At 44.9% G+C, this 19160-nt stretch overlaps 1 protein-coding gene across 1 annotated transcript in view; it reads right to left on the reverse strand.

Moving 5' to 3' along the window:
- Window positions 1–16171, reverse strand: part of LOC146194674 (monocarboxylate transporter 3-like) — a 37174-nt gene extending 21003 nt beyond the window's left edge. Inside the window, exons 1-3 of the mRNA XM_084596616.1 lie at window positions 15961–16171; window positions 13709–13852; window positions 5744–6688 (exon numbers count right to left, since the gene is read on the reverse strand). Coding sequence (XP_084452742.1) covers window positions 5744–6688; window positions 13709–13852; window positions 15961–16171 — 1300 coding nt within the window. The remainder of the gene's footprint in view (window positions 1–5743; window positions 6689–13708; window positions 13853–15960) is intronic.
- Between the last annotated feature and the right edge of the window lie 2989 nt (window positions 16172–19160).

The raw sequence follows: 19160 nt of genomic DNA on the forward strand, positions 1-19160 counted from the left end.
GGAGAGGCCGACGTTTGCAAGTTCCTGGCGGACAACGGCCTGTATCATGGCAACGGTGTCAGGCAGCGGAGACGAGAGTGCTGGAGGAGTTAGGGCCTCAAGTTCTCTGCGGACGATCCGAGTCACGGTTGTGGAATGGGAGGGTTGGTGCAAAGGGCCTGTCACAATATAATTATGAGCCTATTTTAGTATAGCCGTAATTGTCAAAAGTTTTTGGGGCTCCTGTTTTCTGCTTATTACAAAGCATTTTGAGAAACATAACGTTGTAGCGTACGAGTGTGGGGTATTTATATACACCGTACAAGTGGTGGTTATAGTTAGAAAATGTAATGCATACCCTAATTTTGTTAACGGGTTTCGCAAAGGCGTTCTAACTCTAAAGCAAACCACTCTGCTTTTTGACGTGGATACAGGGCGCGTAGAGCACACAGGTAGTCTCGCCAGGTATACACGTACAAGACTTCTACCAGTATGTTCCAATAGGCCGATATACAAGTTTCAAATACAAGAAGAGAGAAGTTTGAGCTTAAACTGAACATTAATAAGACAGAAATCATGGCGTCTTGCCCTATCAAGTCCTGGAGCATCAAGGGACAAGAAGTGGAAGCTGTGACAGATTTTCCCTTCTTGGGCTCCAAGATTACCCCGGAAGGAGGCTGCAGTCATGAAATTAGGAGACGCCTGCTTCTGGGAAAGAGAGGCACGGTTAGCCTTGACCGCCTAGTAAAGAGCAGAGACATTAGTCTGCTAACCAAGATCCGTATAACTCGTGCTATGGTCTTTCCAGTTGTGATGTATGGATGCGAGAGTCGGACTGTGAAGAAGGCTGACCGCCGAAGAATTGACGCGTTTGAACTGTGGTGCTGGCGGAGACTCTTGAGAGTTCCTTGGACTGCCAGAAGATCAAATCAGTCGATATTGTCGACCATAAACCCTGAGTGCTCATTGGAGGGTCAAATTCTGAAGTTAAAGCTCAGCTACTTTGGTCATCTGATGAGAAGAGAGGAGTCACTGGAGAAAGATTTGATGTTTGAAAAGGTTGAAGGTCGCCGGAGAAGGGGTAGGCAGCAAACGCGATGGTTAGGTGGCATCCTCGAGGCGCTGCAGATGAAGTTATGTGATGTTAGGAAGATAGTGAGAGACCGGAAAGCATGGCGCGACATGGTCCATAGGGTCATGAAGAGTCGGACACGACTGAACAACTGACCAAGACACTTTGTTGGACGAGTTGGTACTTATTCATTATTAATTTAAACAGCGCGAACACGAAGACAAAGGATAAGATAAAGAAAGCCACAGTACAAGCGTTGATTCACAACTATGCCTGAGCCCTTTACTCCAAGGCCCAGAAAAAACAAACATGAAAAAAAAAGAAACAATCACGTGAAACAGCCCCTGGGTTCACCTGCTGCACAAAGAGTCACTTAAAAAAGACACTTGTTTGCTTGAAAGAGCAAGAGAAGTATTGCTGACACACTTATTGTCCGTTGAAATAAAATATGATTCCACTATCTCTCTCGTCATCTTCTATTTGTGGCGATACAATATCCTAACCTTGTCATACATAGGAGTGCACTTCTTCTTCTCCTTCTTCATTATTTCACATGAATGGCAATGTGATACCAGAAAGGTATTGTCCTTTCCACTTTCCAAGTTGTTCCGGTGTTCCTGTAGTTTCTTATTAATACATTGTCCTTTTTGTATTATATAACAGGCTCCACAAGAGAGTTGAAGTCAGTGCACAACACCTGTCTTGTATCCAACAAATGGGTTTCTACGTTTCACCCCACATTCTTGCTTCTTTGCTTCTCTTTCCCTTTGAGTAGCCGGGCAAATCCTCTTCATCTTGAGCGGGGCGGTCAATGCGACGTCAACACCATACCTCTTGCCTACATTTTTGAGGCCATGTGGAATTCTGTGCACATACGGTACCACCGCAACTTTCCTCTTTCTCTCACTCATGCTGGGCAGGGATTTCAGTCTGTACGTTCTTTTAAGGCTGTTCAGTACCTGGCAACTGGCCTCATTAATAACCGACTCCCGATAACCGGCCTTTGCAATTCTTGTCACTTGTCTTTCAAAACTCTTGCCCATGCCGTGGTAACAAGATTTCTTCAACGCATTTAATAAACATGTGTTGATCATCCCATTCTTCACTAATTTGAAATTCCCCGAATTGGAGCTTAGCAAGGGCTTCATCGATCTCGGGTTGTATTACCAAAAAACATGATCATCACGGAATTGAATCAATAAATCTAAAAACTAACCGGTCGTCCACTGGTTCTTCAACAGTAAACTCCAAGTTAGCATTTTCTAGGTGTCTGATCTATGCAATGCACTCCTTTCAACATCCCCATTTCTAAATCTGATAACTCATCTATATAATATAGAAAGGTTGGCTTTACGAATCGTCCATGTGGAGTAGTTGGTATAATCGATGGACTCTGCATTTTTCTGTTCTTATTTAACAGTTCTTGTCCCTGACATAAAAATTTTAATGAATTGTAGGAAATCTATTCTTGTAAACTAGAAGGCTTTACATGCAACCAAAGAAGGCTTTACGTGCAATCATAAGTTATTACCGTCATTTTCAATATTTAACACAGCGTCGCCTCACCTTGAACACAGTGGGGTTAAAGCAGACCAATTTTATTTCTGCTACTTATTCAAACATATCTACAAAACCCGAGTAATCAACACCTATGTACATTTTACGGCGAAAGCCTTTCTGGGCTCATGGTGAATATCTCGCGACTGCCAGATGTGTCAGCGAGATTCTGCGAGGTTCCACGAGATGCGTCAGCGAGACGTCGCGATAGGCTCTGGTCGAGGTAATGTCCTATTTCGTGAAGTTAGGTCTTCATTCTCACAGGTCGAGGAGAAAAGTCCTGAGATGCCGGTGTCGCTGACAACGAAGCCAACAAAAGAGAGTAATGAAATTATAACAAGTACACAAACACGCAAGATAGAGGAAGACGAGAAGAGGCAGACATAAGAGGTGGAATGAGAAGAAGGAGGTAGGCTTTCGCCATTAAGCGAAGGTGAACGCAATCCTGTATTTTTTAAATAATTCGTACTAAAAGAAATTCCCAGAACACGTACCAGCCAGGTGAAAAAGAAAAATATTGTTAAGCTTGTAGTTCTTTTAATACCTCTGCGTACGGCATCTAGTTCGGCGTTGCTCTAAATATATGAATTATCATGCGCTGCGTGATGGCAAGGGAAGTAGGGTATACGGCCGCTTTTGTTTTCTTACGTTCAATCAAAATTTGGTTCTTCCGTCCTATTGTCCTGTATTTCTTATCTGTTTTCTTTCGGGGCAAATGAAAACGTGCTTTATGCCTTCCCTTTTCTCCTGTTGTCTCTCTTTTTTATGTATTGGGCGTGCCTTTTTGTGTGTAACATGTCATTTTTTTCTTTCGCTACATTGCAAGTGTGCATGACAGCAGAGTCCCAGTCAGGCGTTACGTTTCTTTTTTCTTTTTTTTTTTTTTGCTGAAGCGTTTCCTTTCCCTCTCGGAACAAAACGTTAGCAAGAAACTAAAAACTCCGCCTTAAAAGGGCCACTGTCCAGGGAAGGACCTTTTAAGCAAAGGAGCCCAGTGTTTCGATCAGGTACCGGAGATAGTCTGTGCAAAATGCTACAGTGACACGCGCGCCGCAAAGCAACGAAAATACAAATCAAAGCTTTCTCATGCTCTCCTTCGGGAAGCCAGCTTTTCCGTTCCCTGCGCTGGCCCGTCGAGCCGCAGCAATGACGTATTTTTCGGGAACGACGTCTATTGGTCCGTCTCGCAGTCGGAGGGTGAAGGATGGGTGTCTACCGCTCGCTGCGCGCTTTTCCCTCGCCACGGCCAGACTGAATCGAGCGGCGCGCACTCCCTCGCCCGTTTTTTTTTTTTCGCGCACACGGAATGCCCCGCCCCACCTCCAGCCAAACGCGGAGGAGGAAGGGGAATTTGTCTTGCGGAGGCTAGACGATCGGGCAGGAGAGTGAAAACCTTTGCGAGGGAATGGAAGGAGAGAAGCACGACAGAATCGGGTGATTGCGGTGGCTGTAATTGCGTTATTAGTTACTCTTTTCAAAAACATTTTGCGGTCTTGCGTTCTGGGAGCGAAGTCTCACAGTCACCGGGGAAGAAAATATTCTCGACCGGAGGGTAGACAGTGGGCCTTTAACGATGTGACGTGCAAGCGGCCTACAACCGCAAGACATCACTTTACCTGAAAGGTCACAAGGCGTGCATATAAACCCTCGCTCATTTCCAAGCCGCAGAAGCCTGCCTTGCTAGCCCTAGTCAGTAGTGCGCCTTACCCGTCCCTTTATCATGTTGGGTTCGTGTCCCTCACGAAATAAGAAATTCATGACATTATTAAGCTAAATATTTGACTTTGCATACGTTAAATCACTTGACATAGGCAGCGACCATTTAATTACTTGTCGCGCCTTCACGCACGTTTAACGCGAACGCTGTGCGGTTTTGAAATTTCCAGGCGAGGCCGTGCTTTCTATATGATGCCATGACCCCGGCAACCAATCAGTATTTTTTGCTAACCTGCCACACCTGGTTTAGTGCAACCGCGGATACATAACGCTGTCACTTTAATAAAGTATTTGATTTAGCTTCGTCAGACAGGCGAGTAGCATCGCCAGTATCAGGAGCGGCCAACGCAATGTGTCGCGTCAGAGGACTCAAGGTTGTGCAGTCAGGGCTGCGGACGTTTGCTCCTTAACGAGTGACAGACGCTCAAATCGTCGGATGCAAAGCCCTGCGCGAGCAGCATGCATGGCTACGATAATGTCTTTGCATTTGGTGCTTTGCTCGTTTGCCGCATCCCGTGGCATACACATTGAGCCAAATAATTGGGTTTCTTTGACTGAACTTGATGACCTCACTTAGCGGAGAGGATACAATGCAGTTCATGACGAACTCTAACACTCCATTATTGTTTTTAGCTATTAGGGAGTAAAAACGCGCACTGACCTAATAAACAACAAGAAAATATTGTTCCGGTGCTGTTCCGGGTGCGTGGACGCTACACGCGGTCCCTGCAAACTATATACCGAATACGAAAAACTGAGAAAATAATTGCTTCCATCACGACTTTAGCCCTAAGAGACCCGCTGTTCACCCACACGTACCCGGCATGCAAAGTCTTTGTAAAACATTTAAGAGCCTATAGGGTTTGCTTCTGACCCACATTGTATGGTTTGCAATGCATTTTCGGTGCTCCAAATCACCTGACGGTAAGACAAAAGTTCAGCCCTAAGAGACCCGCTGTTCACCCACACGTACCCGGCATACAAAGTCTTTATCAAACTTTCAGTCCATGGGGTTTGCTTCTGATCCATATTTTATGGTTTGTAATGCATTTCCGGTGTTCCAAATATCCTGACGGTAAGAATTGTTGTTCAACCTCTCCACCAAGAACATATAAAGGGGCGGCAGGACCACCAGCGCACCACCTTGGGATCTAAAATTTTGAGAATGACTGTACATCGGGTGCAAACTTTATGACAAACATTTCTACGCGTTGGCTGTCATGCACCATCCGACTTTCAAATCAAGCCTCAAAATTCGGAAGTAATGTACGGAGTCTTCAGCTCAAAAGTCGATGTCTAAAATACTGCTAATGAATACGTGGCTGCAAAGGTAACGGTCGGCACATGACTACAACGATGGATGAATGTTACGTCCTGCTTGCTTTACATCACATGAGTTCACATGGCAGCCACACTCACCTATTATCGACGGGCTGATGAGCTGTACAGGGACAAGCAGCACTCCGGCGGCAGCCATGCAGATGGGAACCTGTACTGCACCAAAGAACTCGGTCATTATGGAGCAACGCAGGGAGCTGGTGGCAGCGACGAACATCACGAGAAAGACGTCCACCGCTATGTACGGCGCCGCCCAACGAGCGTGCGGCGTGAGAGCGTAGAATAGCGTCAACAGCGCGAAGCACATTGTCACCAGCGTAGTACGGCGCAAGATATTCAAGTCGGCTATGAGCGGCACGACCACGTAGCCAACAATTTCCAGAACTGTCGCGTACGTAACGGTCATGTCAGCATCGGTCTGTGCAGCGCCTTTGTCGATGGCATAGTTGTCGATGGTCTCCAGGAACACGTTGTAGCCGTATATCTCGACGACTGCACCAACCACGACAACGTAGAACCGGGGTGATGTCAAGATGGAGAACTTTTCGAGGAAGCTCGTGGGTTCCTCTTGTGTGTCCTCGTGCTGGAAAGTGTCGAGGGAAAGCGGCCATGATCCCCGATGCCCGTGTGACCAGGCGAGTGGTCCTGGGGCTTTATTGTTGTTGTTTTCGCAAGTTTTGAGCGAAGGCCGTGGATGTGTGCCCTCGGCAACGGGCGGCCAAGGTGGCACAGCCGCTTCGGGGACGGCGTCAGGCGTGGTTGTGAAACTTTTTGCGTCTTCTTCTACTCGAGCTCGCACCCAGAGGTAGAACGCCACGACGGTAACGTGCATCAAGAGGCCGCTGTAAATGAGCAGTGTACCGCGAAGGCCGTACTTGAGGTTGAGGAAGGAAAGAAGCGATGGAAGTGCGAAGGCGCACAGGGTAGTGCCGGCGTCTCGCACGCCGCTCGCTACACCCAGGTACTTGTCGAAATTCATGCCAAGGACGACCATGAGGCTCACCAAGACAATGCCCGCGCCGGCACCTGCGTGATATTGTCAAGAGAGTTCATATGTGTCTGGTTCGCAAGATATGTTCGGAGTGAACAATTAATATCATGCGAGTGCTACGTTGTTAAGGCAGTGAGCATAGTTATTGTGTGGCGACCAGATGTCAAGCAGAATCTCGATCTTCAGCAAATAGTATTTATATTCGACGTAAGGGGATTAATACGCATTTCATTGACTCCAGTATAGATATCTCGGTACTACATTCTCCACAGAACAAAACTGTAAATTGCGTTCCTTACTGCCTTTGTAAATTGTTTATATGCACTGAAATACAACTGGAACACATTTTGCAGGGTTTAAAATCTTGGCGGCGCGCTGCGAAACGTCCAATAAAGATAAACAAAATTTGTAACCACCTAAACAAGAGCTGTAATGGCACGATACGACAGCGTTGACGTCTCGCGCCTGCCAGATACCCCTGCCGATTCTACATGCACTTTGCTACCCCACGCACATACTCGTTATCACACAGTCGCAAGTTATTATTACGTGCAATTAAATGACCGTATTACATAGATATAAAGTGCTGCTTGAACCGAGGCGCACGAGAGTTTCAGCATGGCCTGCTTTTTTTTCAGTTTGTCTGACTCAGAACCCAAGACTGTCGACTTCGATACTCTTCGAACCTTCTTTCATTCTTTTCAGCACAAACTCAAACACCTTTTCATTGCGCCGCTCACGTGTAACGCAGGATATCTCAGAAAGGTTAAATGTGTGACGCTAAACCTTTCCGACACATCCAGATTTTTTCGTGCGAAAGCTGGTTTCGCCTCCACTGAATGAAAACATGAGCGCTGCCGTGCTAGCAAGAAACGAAGCTCGGAGGGAAATTAGAACCCTTTCCTACCATCTTACTTGTCTTGTGTACTTACGCGTTCGTTTGCCTTCTTCATTGTACCCCTTACATGCACGTGTATCGTCTTGCCTTATTTGGCGGTCGCCATCAAGCGCGCTAGCACTGCAGCTGCCATCGTTTTGGCAGCTGGAAGCAGTATGGCTTTGACTGCGCTGGCTGCATTGCAGTACAGGCTCTCGAAATAGCCTTTCACTACAGTCAGCCTTATCCAACATCTGCGGTACCTGCGGTTGCAATGTCTGACGCAGAAGAGTTAGTCATCGCAGTTTTCAAATGATATTACCTGGTGGCAATTTTGTATCACGAAACTTGGCCCCACTCTTGATGTCTCACCTTCAACGGAAAACTAACGTCGCCAATGAGAAGTTTCATCACGAACGCTGCCATCTCAGAAATAGTTTTTCTCGCAGCTCAGACAGGGTTCTCTCTCTTCTGCACGTCACCCCTTCTTTCGTAAGAGAAAACGAGATATGTTATTACTATACCCTTTGAACGACGAAACATGTATGAGCTCTCAGTATTTGGTAAATGCAGGTCACGGTAAGAATGGAGTACGAATAGCTTTATCGAAATTATAAACAGAGTACCACAACTCACAGGTAAACTAATGTATTTGGAACCAAAATAAAAATTCAACTACCCATAAGTCAGCCCGATAGTTTGCAATGGAACGCACCAATAGTTCGTGTATGTACGCATTCACAAAAACTCTTAGAAGCTGTGAACTTATCTGCAAAATCTAAACGCCAAAAGCAGCATTTGCCAACTTACCATCCTAAAGATCTTCAAGCAATGATTGTTGGGCAATGCACGAAAAAAAATTGTCTTTGAAGTCGGCGAAAAAATCTATCAGCAAGAAAATGGCGCAGGAAGCATGCTGCTATAGGTGCAGTTGTTTGAGGAACATTTTTTTCTGTGTTCGATATTTGGCATACCAAGGCACCCTGTTTGCTACAAGGTAGATCCCATTTTCTGAAAACGCAGCGAAGCTAGCAATAACCACAGTTGTGCACAAAGTGCCTTGAAAGGATCATTAACATTCGGGTTGCTCTAGCCGTCACGCTACCACAGAGGAATAGACTGCCGCGGCCGCTGAAGCAATGGGGATGAAAGAAAACGCTCATTGCACACTTCGTAAAGTGTTGGCTGTTTAGCTTTGCGGGTGCAATCTTCACTTCCTAATCTGGAAATACAGAAACAGACATCGGCAACCTTATGGGAAGCACTAAAACGTTATTGCAGCAGGGTTTTTGTAAGTAATGTAGTCCTCTTCTTGACACTACCACTTCCTTCCACGTTAGTCTATGCTTTTGCGATGTAGCGATCGCTTCGACTCTCTGCCACATTTTACAAAATACCATTGGCGCTGATCTTGCGCAATGTGATCAACCTGTTGCCCTCCCGACGACCTCCACTTCTTCATTCGACCTTACTCAAATCGCCTTAGTGCGCACGTCTGTCGTAGAGTACACCATCGACACCGGTACAAACGCACCTTTGCGCCGGCTATCACGTGTATGGCTATGTGTATGGCTTCTGAGCGCCAAGTAATTGTTAATCACGTGGACCACATGCTTCGCCCGGGTGTAATCCGGTCATCCCAAAGTCCACAGGCGTCTCCAGTTGTGTCGGTACCTAAGAAAGATGGCTCTTTCCGGTTTTGTGTCCACTACCGCCTGCTCAACAAGATCACGTGCAAGGACGTCTATCCTCTGCCAAGCATTGTTGAAGCACTGTACTGCCTGTCGGGAGCCGAGGTTTTCTTCTCTCTAGATTTGCGATCTGGTTACTGGCAGGCGCCAACGGACAACACTAACAGCTCCAAAACCGCCTTCATCACACCGGATGGATTATATGGGTTTTAGCACGGTTTTAGGTTTTAGCACGTTTTAGGTTTTAGTTTTAGATTTTAGCACGTTAACAAAATTATCTGAATTTTTGCATGACATTTATTCTAGCCTAGATTCTGTTAACCAAACTGATGCTCTATATATTCAATTTTCTAAAGCTTTTGACACCGTAATCCATTCAAAGCTCCTGCACAAACTAAACCTTGTATTAAAAAATCCAACCTTGGTTAACTGGATCTCTAACTTTCTTTCTGGCTACTCTCAGTATGTAGCATACAATTCTGGTGAATACAGTGTCGTCGAAGTCTCTTTTCGTGTGCTACAAAGATTCGTCTTAGGCCCCTTACTTTTCTTGCTTATATTAACGACCTTCCGAATAACGTCAATTCTAAAATCCGCATGTATGCCGACGATTGTGTCCTATACAGCACCATCCATTTCTTTGAGGATCATTATCGTCTTAACGAATCACTTGCATTTTTTGAATGGTGCGAAAAAGGGGCAATTGCGTATCAATTTTCGTAAGTCTGTATTCATGTCATTTTATAACAGTTTATCGCCCTCCGTTTTTGCTTACTCAATTAACAGCATATCACTTGAAAGGGTTTCTGAATATAAGTATCTGGGTATTACTTTCACTACTAACTTATCTTGGTCAAAACATATTGATCTATTTTGCGGTAAAGTCATTAAGAAATTAGGTTATCTTAGACGTAACTTAGCTCTAGCTCCATGTGACGTAAATTATTGATGTACAAATCGTTAATCCTTTCCATAGTTGATTATGCTTGCGTTATACGGAATCCTCATAAACTAACTGATTTCTACCAGACCGAAAATATATTTCATTTGTCACCAGTATCACCGGAGTTTTTCGCCCACTTCCGCCCTTCCTTCATTGCACCTAACAACATTATCAAGTCGCCGGCAAGTTGAATCCTTGAAATTTCTTAAGTGCACCGTACATGGTCATTATTGGCTGCCGTCTACCAGTTATATTAATCCAGCGCATCGCACATCCACAAGGAATTATCATGAACTAAACCTTAGCACCTATTGTGCCAGAGGCGATACACTTAAACACAGCTTTTTCTCTCGTACGATCGAGGCATGGAACAGAATACCTGGATCACATCGCTCCCTCCCATTGCTTGAATTTGTTAGGGCAATCAGCCACTGTTAATCAGTGACTTTATAACCTGAATTCAATGATTAGCTTTTTTTTTTTCTGCATTTCTTTGATTGTTTGCTCGATTGATTGTTTGTTGATATTGTACTGTTTGATTACCTTACATTTTTTCTTTTCCTTTTGTCATTTGTTAAAATATGCACTCCCCCACCCTACTCCTGCTATAGTTCCAGATGGAGCTGCAGTATGTACAAATAATAAATAAATAAATAAAACTATGCCCTTTGGACTTTGCAATGCCCCGGCCACATTCGAACGCCTGATGCACACTGTTCTTCGTGGATTCATGTGGCAAACCTGTCTTTGCTATCTTATGACATAGTCCTTTTCTACCGACTTTCAATCTCACCTGCTCCGACTGAAGGACGTCTTCACTTGCCACACAGCCGCCGGACTTCAGCTGAATCAGAAAAAAGTGCCGCTTTGCTGCTCGACGACTAACTATTCTAGGTTATGTTGTTTCTAAGCACGGCATTCTTCTCGATCCCACCAAACTTCGTGCAGTTGCCAAATTTCCACCTCCCAAAATCAGTGAAGCAGCTCCTCAGCTTGATCGGCCTGTGCGCCTATTTTTGCCGCTTCATCTTAAATTTTGCCTCTATCATTGCCCATCTCATTGAGCTACTCGCCGACAGCTCCGACCAATCCGCCTGGACGCCTGCTTGCGATGACGCCTTCGATTCTTCACATCGCCTTTTGGTTTCGCCTCTCATCTTCCGCCACTTTGACCCGACTGCGCCAACTGAGATTCACACTAACGCAATCGGTATTGGGCTAGGTGCCGTTCTCATCCAACGCAAATCTGACGAAGCTGGTCGCTGACTCAATGGTTCGCTATGCCTGACGCTCTGCTGTAAGTTCATCCAGAGCAGCTGGATCCATCTAGGTCCCCTGAAGAAACACACCCCTACAGTACATTCTAAATGCGCTCCTGTTAGTCCACGCGTTTAAAAACGAAGACCAGACAAACAGAGACGAGGTACAAGCCTTCGTTTCTAGAATTCATTCTCACCTCTGAGATCTTGTCGAAGAGGCAAATCATTTTATGTTTTCTAATCTCTTTCAACGGCCTATTGTGTTTTCTAGGTAACATCCAAGTTTTCCAGAAAAATTTTGCGACGACACTAAGGAAAACGAAGAAAGAAAAAACAGCAGAACTTAGCACCTCCACAGCAGCGTTTACCACGTGCATGGGCTCTGGAAAAGGAAATCGTGCTCTTTTTAAAATCAGTTGCATCGGGCCGTGCACGTGTATATGGTCGCGTGTGACTAGGCGGGAAGGATGGTGGCACTCATGGGACCAGAGTACTTGGCATCACATGCGATCGCCGCCTGAGAACGTGAGTTCTAAATTCATGTACGTAATAACATTGACGAGTATTAATGGTTTGTAAAAGCCACGACCCAAGAAAATACTCTAAAACAGACACTTTAACCTCTAAGAATGATGTTAAATAACATGGTCTATGTGCTTTCCGCTGGATTGGTGACAATGATTTTAGTAGATACGGGGAAAACTACTTAAATTATAAATGTTTCGTTTAAGAAGAGGTTAAACCAGAATATATATGTCTGTTTGAGGCCGAAATGTGAACTTTCACGTTCAACAAGCGATTACTGTCTAGCTAACTATTTCGGTAATACCTCAGTAATCTGCGATTTGCTGATGACATTGCCTTGCTAAGCAACTCGGGAGATGAACTGCAAAAAATGATTGATGACCTAGACAGGAAAAGTAGAAAGGTAGGCTTGAAAATCAATATGCAGAAGACTAAGGTAATGTTCAACAGCCTCGGGAAGGAACAGGAGTTTACATTAGGTAGCGAAATACTGGAAGTAGTAGGCGAATATATCTACTTAGGACAGGTAGTAACCGCAGATCCGGACAATGAAAAGGAAATAACAAGAAGAATAAGATTGGGATGGAGCGCATTTGGCAAGCACTCGCAGATTATGACTAGCAGCTTACCGGTATCGCTCAAGAGGAAAGTATACAACAGTTGCATCTTGCCTGTACTCACCTATGGGGCTGAAACGTGGAGGCTAACCAAGAGAGTTCTACTTAAGTTGAGGACAAGCCAGAGGGCTATGGAACGAAAAATGGTAGGGGTAACATTAAGAGATAGAAAGCGTGCAGAGTGGGTCAGAGAAATAACTCAAGTTAACGACATTCTAGTGGAAATTAAGAAGAAGAAATGGACATGGGCAGGACATGTAGTGCGAAGAGAGGATAACCGATGGTCGCTGAGGGTAACAAACTGGATTCCAAGGGAAGGAAAGCGTAGCAGGGGGCGGCAGAAAGTTAGGTGGGCGGATGAGATCAAGAAGTTCGCAGGGGTCAAGTGGATGCAGCTAGCACAGAACCGGGTTGAGTGGAGAGATATGGGAGAGGCCTTCGCCCTGCAGTGGGTATAATCAGGCTGATGATGATGATGATGATGATGAACTATTTCGGTAAGCTTCTCATATCAAACTTTGCCACTTTAAGTTTTCATAGCCGCCAGCTCAGATCTTTTGAATTATTACACTCTCGTCTACATTGATTAGCTTCTCCTTAATAGTTTCTAACAGAACATCGGATTGAACTAGAGTGCTGAAATGCGAGTGTCTGGCCAAATAGCACTTAGGGGTGCCGAAATACTGTTCTGGTGCGAGGGTCCGCGTGTGTGGTTGATCTCCCAGCAAGCATTTCTAGGGTAGTTGAACCTCGTACAGCGTAGCCTCACTGGATTTAGTCTCTGTTATGACTTGGCAATACTCCATGCCTATTTGCTTAATTTACTAAGCACTCGAATAACTTTTAAACGGTGAAGAACTGTGACGGCAAAGCCTTTTGAACCACCTTTCGCTTGCCGGCGTAGCGAAAGGTCTCTGCTTTTGCGCCATCGCAGCAAAGTGACTCGAGGTAAGCACATGGGTGAAAGCTTTTTTAGCTTTAGCACAAGCGGCGCTGATGCGCGTTCGGGTACCACATCAATGCACGCAGACTGCCGTTATTTAGTGTCCGCCGCAAAATTCGTGTTTGCGCCTCGTTATTAGCATTGGAAGAATTACTGGGCAATATTTATTCGAATTGTAGGCCAGTAAGAGCCGTCCTTACCATGCAATGCACCCAGGGCCAGCGTCATGTACGTGATGTTGGGAGCGAAGACGGCGCCGATGACGGGCGCCCACAGTAGGACACTGCCCAATAATGTAATCTGGGAGACGGTGAAGTACTTTTGAAGGAGAACTACGAAGCAGCCTGCAAAAAATGCAACATGAATACAGGGACAGGTACACTGACCCGGCTTTTGACAGGATTGTCACTCGTATAGAAGGATCTCATCAAATTCGGCTTTCGGAACAGAATAATCTTCTCAGAGCAAAAGTTTAATGCCATCAAATTAAGGCTTGCAACGTCAGCATTTGCATCGCTTCATGTCCACGAACTTCCGTGCGTCCACACCGTTACAAACTTCTCTACCTGAAGGAATGAAACTAGAGCGCAGCGAACGTTTTACTATTTTTGTGTATGTGTATTTATTACTGTATTTCATTTCAAGATGCCTCAAGCTTTTGAATAGCCGAAGCTGGAAGGCAATTAACGCTATATCGATACCTTGTTTTAGTGGTTGGAAACAAAGAGATGAAATGAACAGCGTAAATAGTTCGAAAAAGGTATTAGAAAAACTTGAGGCAATCTTACAGAGCGGAATTTTCTCTATGCCTCCGTACCAACAGCGTGCCGCAGGAACGCGAAAGACAAAGCCTGAATTCGAAAACGAGTTAAGGTAAACATTGACAATTATAGCACTAAAGACATATGCTTTCAACTTTCACAGATCTCCTTTGGTTATGTATGACCAACCTGGTGACAGCTTTTTTTGTAACTTGTGCTCAATAATAATTTTACAGCTTACCAGATGTACAACCAAAACAAAAAACAAATTGCCCCGCAGTTCAAAAGGGCAGATTCATTTAGTTAACAATGCTACCGAGGAGGTACTATATTTATCTACCTTCATGTCCGGCACATTTTACTTAATCAAGAACATAGTAATGGGAGCGTTGCTGAGAATTCATACTTAAACAGCCCGAAAGACAACTCACAACGAAAGAATGAGGCACGACGCCAGCGCTAATAACTGATTCTCTATTATTGTTTATTACGAGAAAGTTTATTCATATAGGCAGAAAAAAAAGACGAAAAAGCCAGTGAACCAAAAAAGCAAAACTCCTAATAAACACGCGCGCAAAGACAAGACAGTCCCATCGTGCTTACAAAGAACTAAGCACCTTCCTTCATACATGACAAACCATTCTTATCATCTGGACGGCTTGCTGCTGAAAGTGCACAGACTGTTCCTCCAATTAAGGCTATTTGGAGCTGGACGTCTGAATCGAAGAAGGGTGACCTAAACCCTCGGGCGAGCGAATCAGCTCTGGTTGACCAGCGGAACATGCTGTTGTAGTGGATGTTGTTGCCCTCGTAAAAATCGCGCATAACTGCTAGGGAGACTGAAACATGCAGTGCTTACGGCGGAAGTAATGCTTAGCCTGTTCCGCAAGTTGAAGTTGCATCCTAGCGCCAAAATTGGTGGCGCGTGAAACAGGTAGGATAGCGACGCTTTGGAATTTGCTTTCGCACGATTCTATTGTTATGGACGTTGTTCGACAGACGCACTTCGACTCATGCGCGCGCGCAAAAAAAGTAAAATAAAATAAAACATAGAAAACGTGGATGCCCAGCGTCATCTGCCCATATCTCTGAAACCGCCGAAAAAACAAACAAACAAACCGTAAGCTATCTTGGTCGACCAGTGAGATTCAAAATAGTCATATAGGAGCAAGAAAACCTGCTCCGGAGTGACCAGTGGAAACTACCTTTAGACAAGACGATATATTCTATGCTGAGGCATGCGAAAGTAAAGAAAAATAAAGAACCTCTGCCCTTGCCACTAAGTATAACGGGCTATAGACAAGACGACAATCGGGTTCAATTACCCTGATTGTATGTTCAATGCGTTATGGGAGTGTGTTTCTTTAGATAAGAGCCGGACAGCCGTGCTGTTTCGCCATCCTTAAATATAGTAGATACTCGAAAGAGAGAGACGTTCTTGGCAACTGCGTGCTGTGCAGATGACGATGAGCGTTTCTAACGAATAAAGGATGGTGCTTAAAAATTTATATTTGTATTTGATTATCTCTGCATGCGCCGTTTTAGAGGTTTTGTATTTTCGGTTCATGTATATTTTCGGGTTTCTTACACTTGTATAAATGACCTTTCAAGTAACAACTAATCTGTTTTTACTCAGCGCTGGCGCATCTCTTCCGGTGTGTCTTGCGCTGCCCAAGTATGCCTTTACTTACTCCCCATGTATGTCATGATCGTGAATACACTCCCCGGCCAGGCGGCGTCCGTGTGGTTCGCGGTGAATGTATCCATAATGGCGACGAAGAAGAATCCCGAGTTGATCTGTGTGGCGAGATTGAAGAACGACGCAGCGGCCGCGGCCGCTGCAATTCCCCAGTTTCTATCGACATCTTTCCTCCGGCTGCAGAGAGACGGACGTCCGACCATGCCCGACATTTTTTCGCGGCCGACCGACGACAGCGAGAAAATGCTGGCCGACCTGCGTCATTGAAATAAAAAAAAAAACATTATATATAACGTTTACTGAGAGTTCCAGTTCACATAAAAAAATGCCACATTCTATACTGCTTTGCATCAAGGAAAAAACCATGAGAAACTGAAAAAAAAAGAAAATATTTCTGATCAAAACAGTATTCATTTTTTTCGGGGGTTGCGCGAACCCCCCTTTAGACATTGCATGCCCCATCTGCCCCGCATTTTGGGATGCAGTAGCGAGTTTCAGCACATCCTTTGTACAATGGATGGCCTCCACCCGAGAAGCCCACCTGCCTTATAGTGAAACTACCTGCACGAGGTAAGTGTTTTGAAGTGTGGGCTTGTAGAGCCGCGAATATGGTATCCTTATAGTGCTTTCTGTACCATTGCCTTTCGATTAGGTATTGACACTGTTTCTGGCCTGAGTATGATACGTTTGGGTTTGTATAGCTGGTCTACTAGAATAATTCTCGCAACTAAAATGCTTATCATCTATAATTTTTCCCTGCTGGGAAATAATGTGATGTATGCGAGCGACGAAATGAAAAAGAAAGCCAATTAGGCGCCTACTGTGACCATTGTCCGGGTAGCATGTCCGGGTTTAGCTATTCGGTTATAGACGACCAGGTTAAGAAAAATACAAACAAGCAGTCTTCTAGAGACAGGGAAGGGCGACGTTTTCTGCCGATGTAGTGGAAGTTACGAAGCATCCCCCGTTCTTTTTTAACTCCAGTTAAGTCCGAAAATAACCATTAGAAAAAATTATTCTCCGCCTTTAAGGGATGACGGGGCAGCTTGTGCGGCTACCGTGAGCCGCTAGGCCTCCTTTGGTCATCCTATAGTTGCTGAACATGCGCTCCGATTATCGCTAAATTGTTAATTCGAGATTGTCTGCTTCTATTATCGCTCACGTACCAATTATAACACGCTCTTCAGGTCTTCAGGTACCACATTTTGAGGAAGGTCGTCCGACATATCGTCATGATCATCATTATCAGTCGGATACACCCACTGCAGGGCGAAGGCCTCTCCCATATTGCTCCAATTAGCCCATTCCTGTGCTAGCAGCATTCACTTGACCGCTGCGAACTTCTACTTCTTAACCTCATTCTCCCACCTAAATTTTTGTTACCTCTGCTACACTTTCTTTCCCTTGCAATCCGGTTTGTTACCATTAAAGACCATCGGTTATCCTCTCTTCGAACTACATGTCCTGCCAATGTGCAGGATATGCGCCAAACATGCTTCATCCAAATCTTTTTCCTCGTTATTTCTCTTCCATGGTCAGGACCTGCGGTTACTACCTGCCCTAAGAATGCATCTTCGCCTACCACTTCCAGTGTTTCGCTACCTATTGTAAACTGTTGTTCCTTCCCTAGGCTGTTGAACATTACCTTATTCTTCTGCATAATACCATTTATGCCTACTTTTCTGCTTTTCCTTTCTAAGCAAGCAATCGTTCATCCCTTGTGTAACTTTACAGGACATAGTAATCGGAACATCGCAGATTACTGAGGTACTCTCCATCTACCCTTATCCCTCACTGCTCCCTTTCCAATCCCTGAATATTTGCTCTAAGTAAGCTCTGTATAGTACTGGGGAGATTGTGTCTCCTTGCCTAAAATATTTCTTTATAAACATTTTGTTCCTTTCTTTACACAAAACTGTGGTCGCTGTGCAGCCACTATAGACTTCGAGTATCTTCACACATGGCTCATCTGCACCCTGATTTCGGAAAGCTTCCATGGTGGCGGAAGAGTAGGTTTGTTATATGGAGTAATTATTCCCTGACGTCTACCAAAGCCCAACGCAGCCATACAGCTACAAAGGAAAGGCCCCCTGATCAAGCGGAATTTTCTTCACTACCCGTGTCAGACCACAGCTCCGCATGGCACCACATAGCCTAGTTCTGCGTATGCGCATGACGTCACCGGCAAGGCCAGCTGCGCAGGCCCCTGGGCGAGCTCTGCCAGCGTTGCCTAGTACCGCTTAAGAGGTGTGTGACTCCTCTTCATAAAAAATATCATTCACCAGGAATCGAACCTCCATCCCTTGGATCTCCAGCCGAGCGCTTAACCGCTATGCCATGTCCGGAAGTTACTTTCTTTATTGCCTGGCTTTGGTATACGACATAAGACAAAACTCTGATCAGAACATGAAAAACGACACACAAGGCAATATACATGAATGAATGTCATGGTCAGCCAGCATTAAACTGGCCTCGTCACATCAAAATTCTCGCAGCCACAACACAGGCCCTTAAGAGCCATTCGGGAGGTTCTGCAGCTACTTTTCGCATGGCAGTACACTGCTTCATACTCTCTCGAAAATAAAGTAGAGCAGGTCCTGCATCCCTGTCACAGTGGTAGCCTGCCATTCTGAGCGCCATGTAGAATGGAGGCCCATAAGAATAATTACGTCAAATGGAACCTCATCTTCATTCTCTATGCTTAAACATCAAATGTCGTGCAATTTTAGTGGAAAATCCTTCTTTATGGTCCGTTGTAATACATCCCAGAAACATACCCCTTCCCAAAAATGTAGGAAAACATGATCTATTGTTTCCGGCTGCTTACAGATTGAACAATGCGGTCCACACGGTAAAAAAAAGCCCCTTCCTTTCAAACACATCTTTACTGATAATGTTTCTGTATGTGATTTAAAAAAAAATGTTTTAGATCCTGGTGGAACTTGCATTTTCTTTACTCTCTTTAACACATCTGTGCCAGGGCCTCGACTGTTTATGACCCTGTACAAGGGTTCTGGGAAGACATTATCACACAGATTGCGGAACAACTTTTTCCTCTGTACACCAAACAAATATTCAAAATATTACAAAAGCTTCACAGGATTTGTTCCTTTTCATTTGGGCGGCGGAATGGAAGCGCTGCAGCAGGACGAATCTGTTCCTACGGGTTAAAGATGGGGGTTTGGGCTCGGG

This window comes from Amblyomma maculatum, chromosome 3 (genome assembly GCF_055883805.1).
Source record: "Amblyomma maculatum isolate TAMU_Amacu chromosome 3, ASM5588380v1, whole genome shotgun sequence".
In the NCBI taxonomy this organism is placed as follows: domain Eukaryota; kingdom Metazoa; phylum Arthropoda; class Arachnida; order Ixodida; family Ixodidae; genus Amblyomma; species Amblyomma maculatum.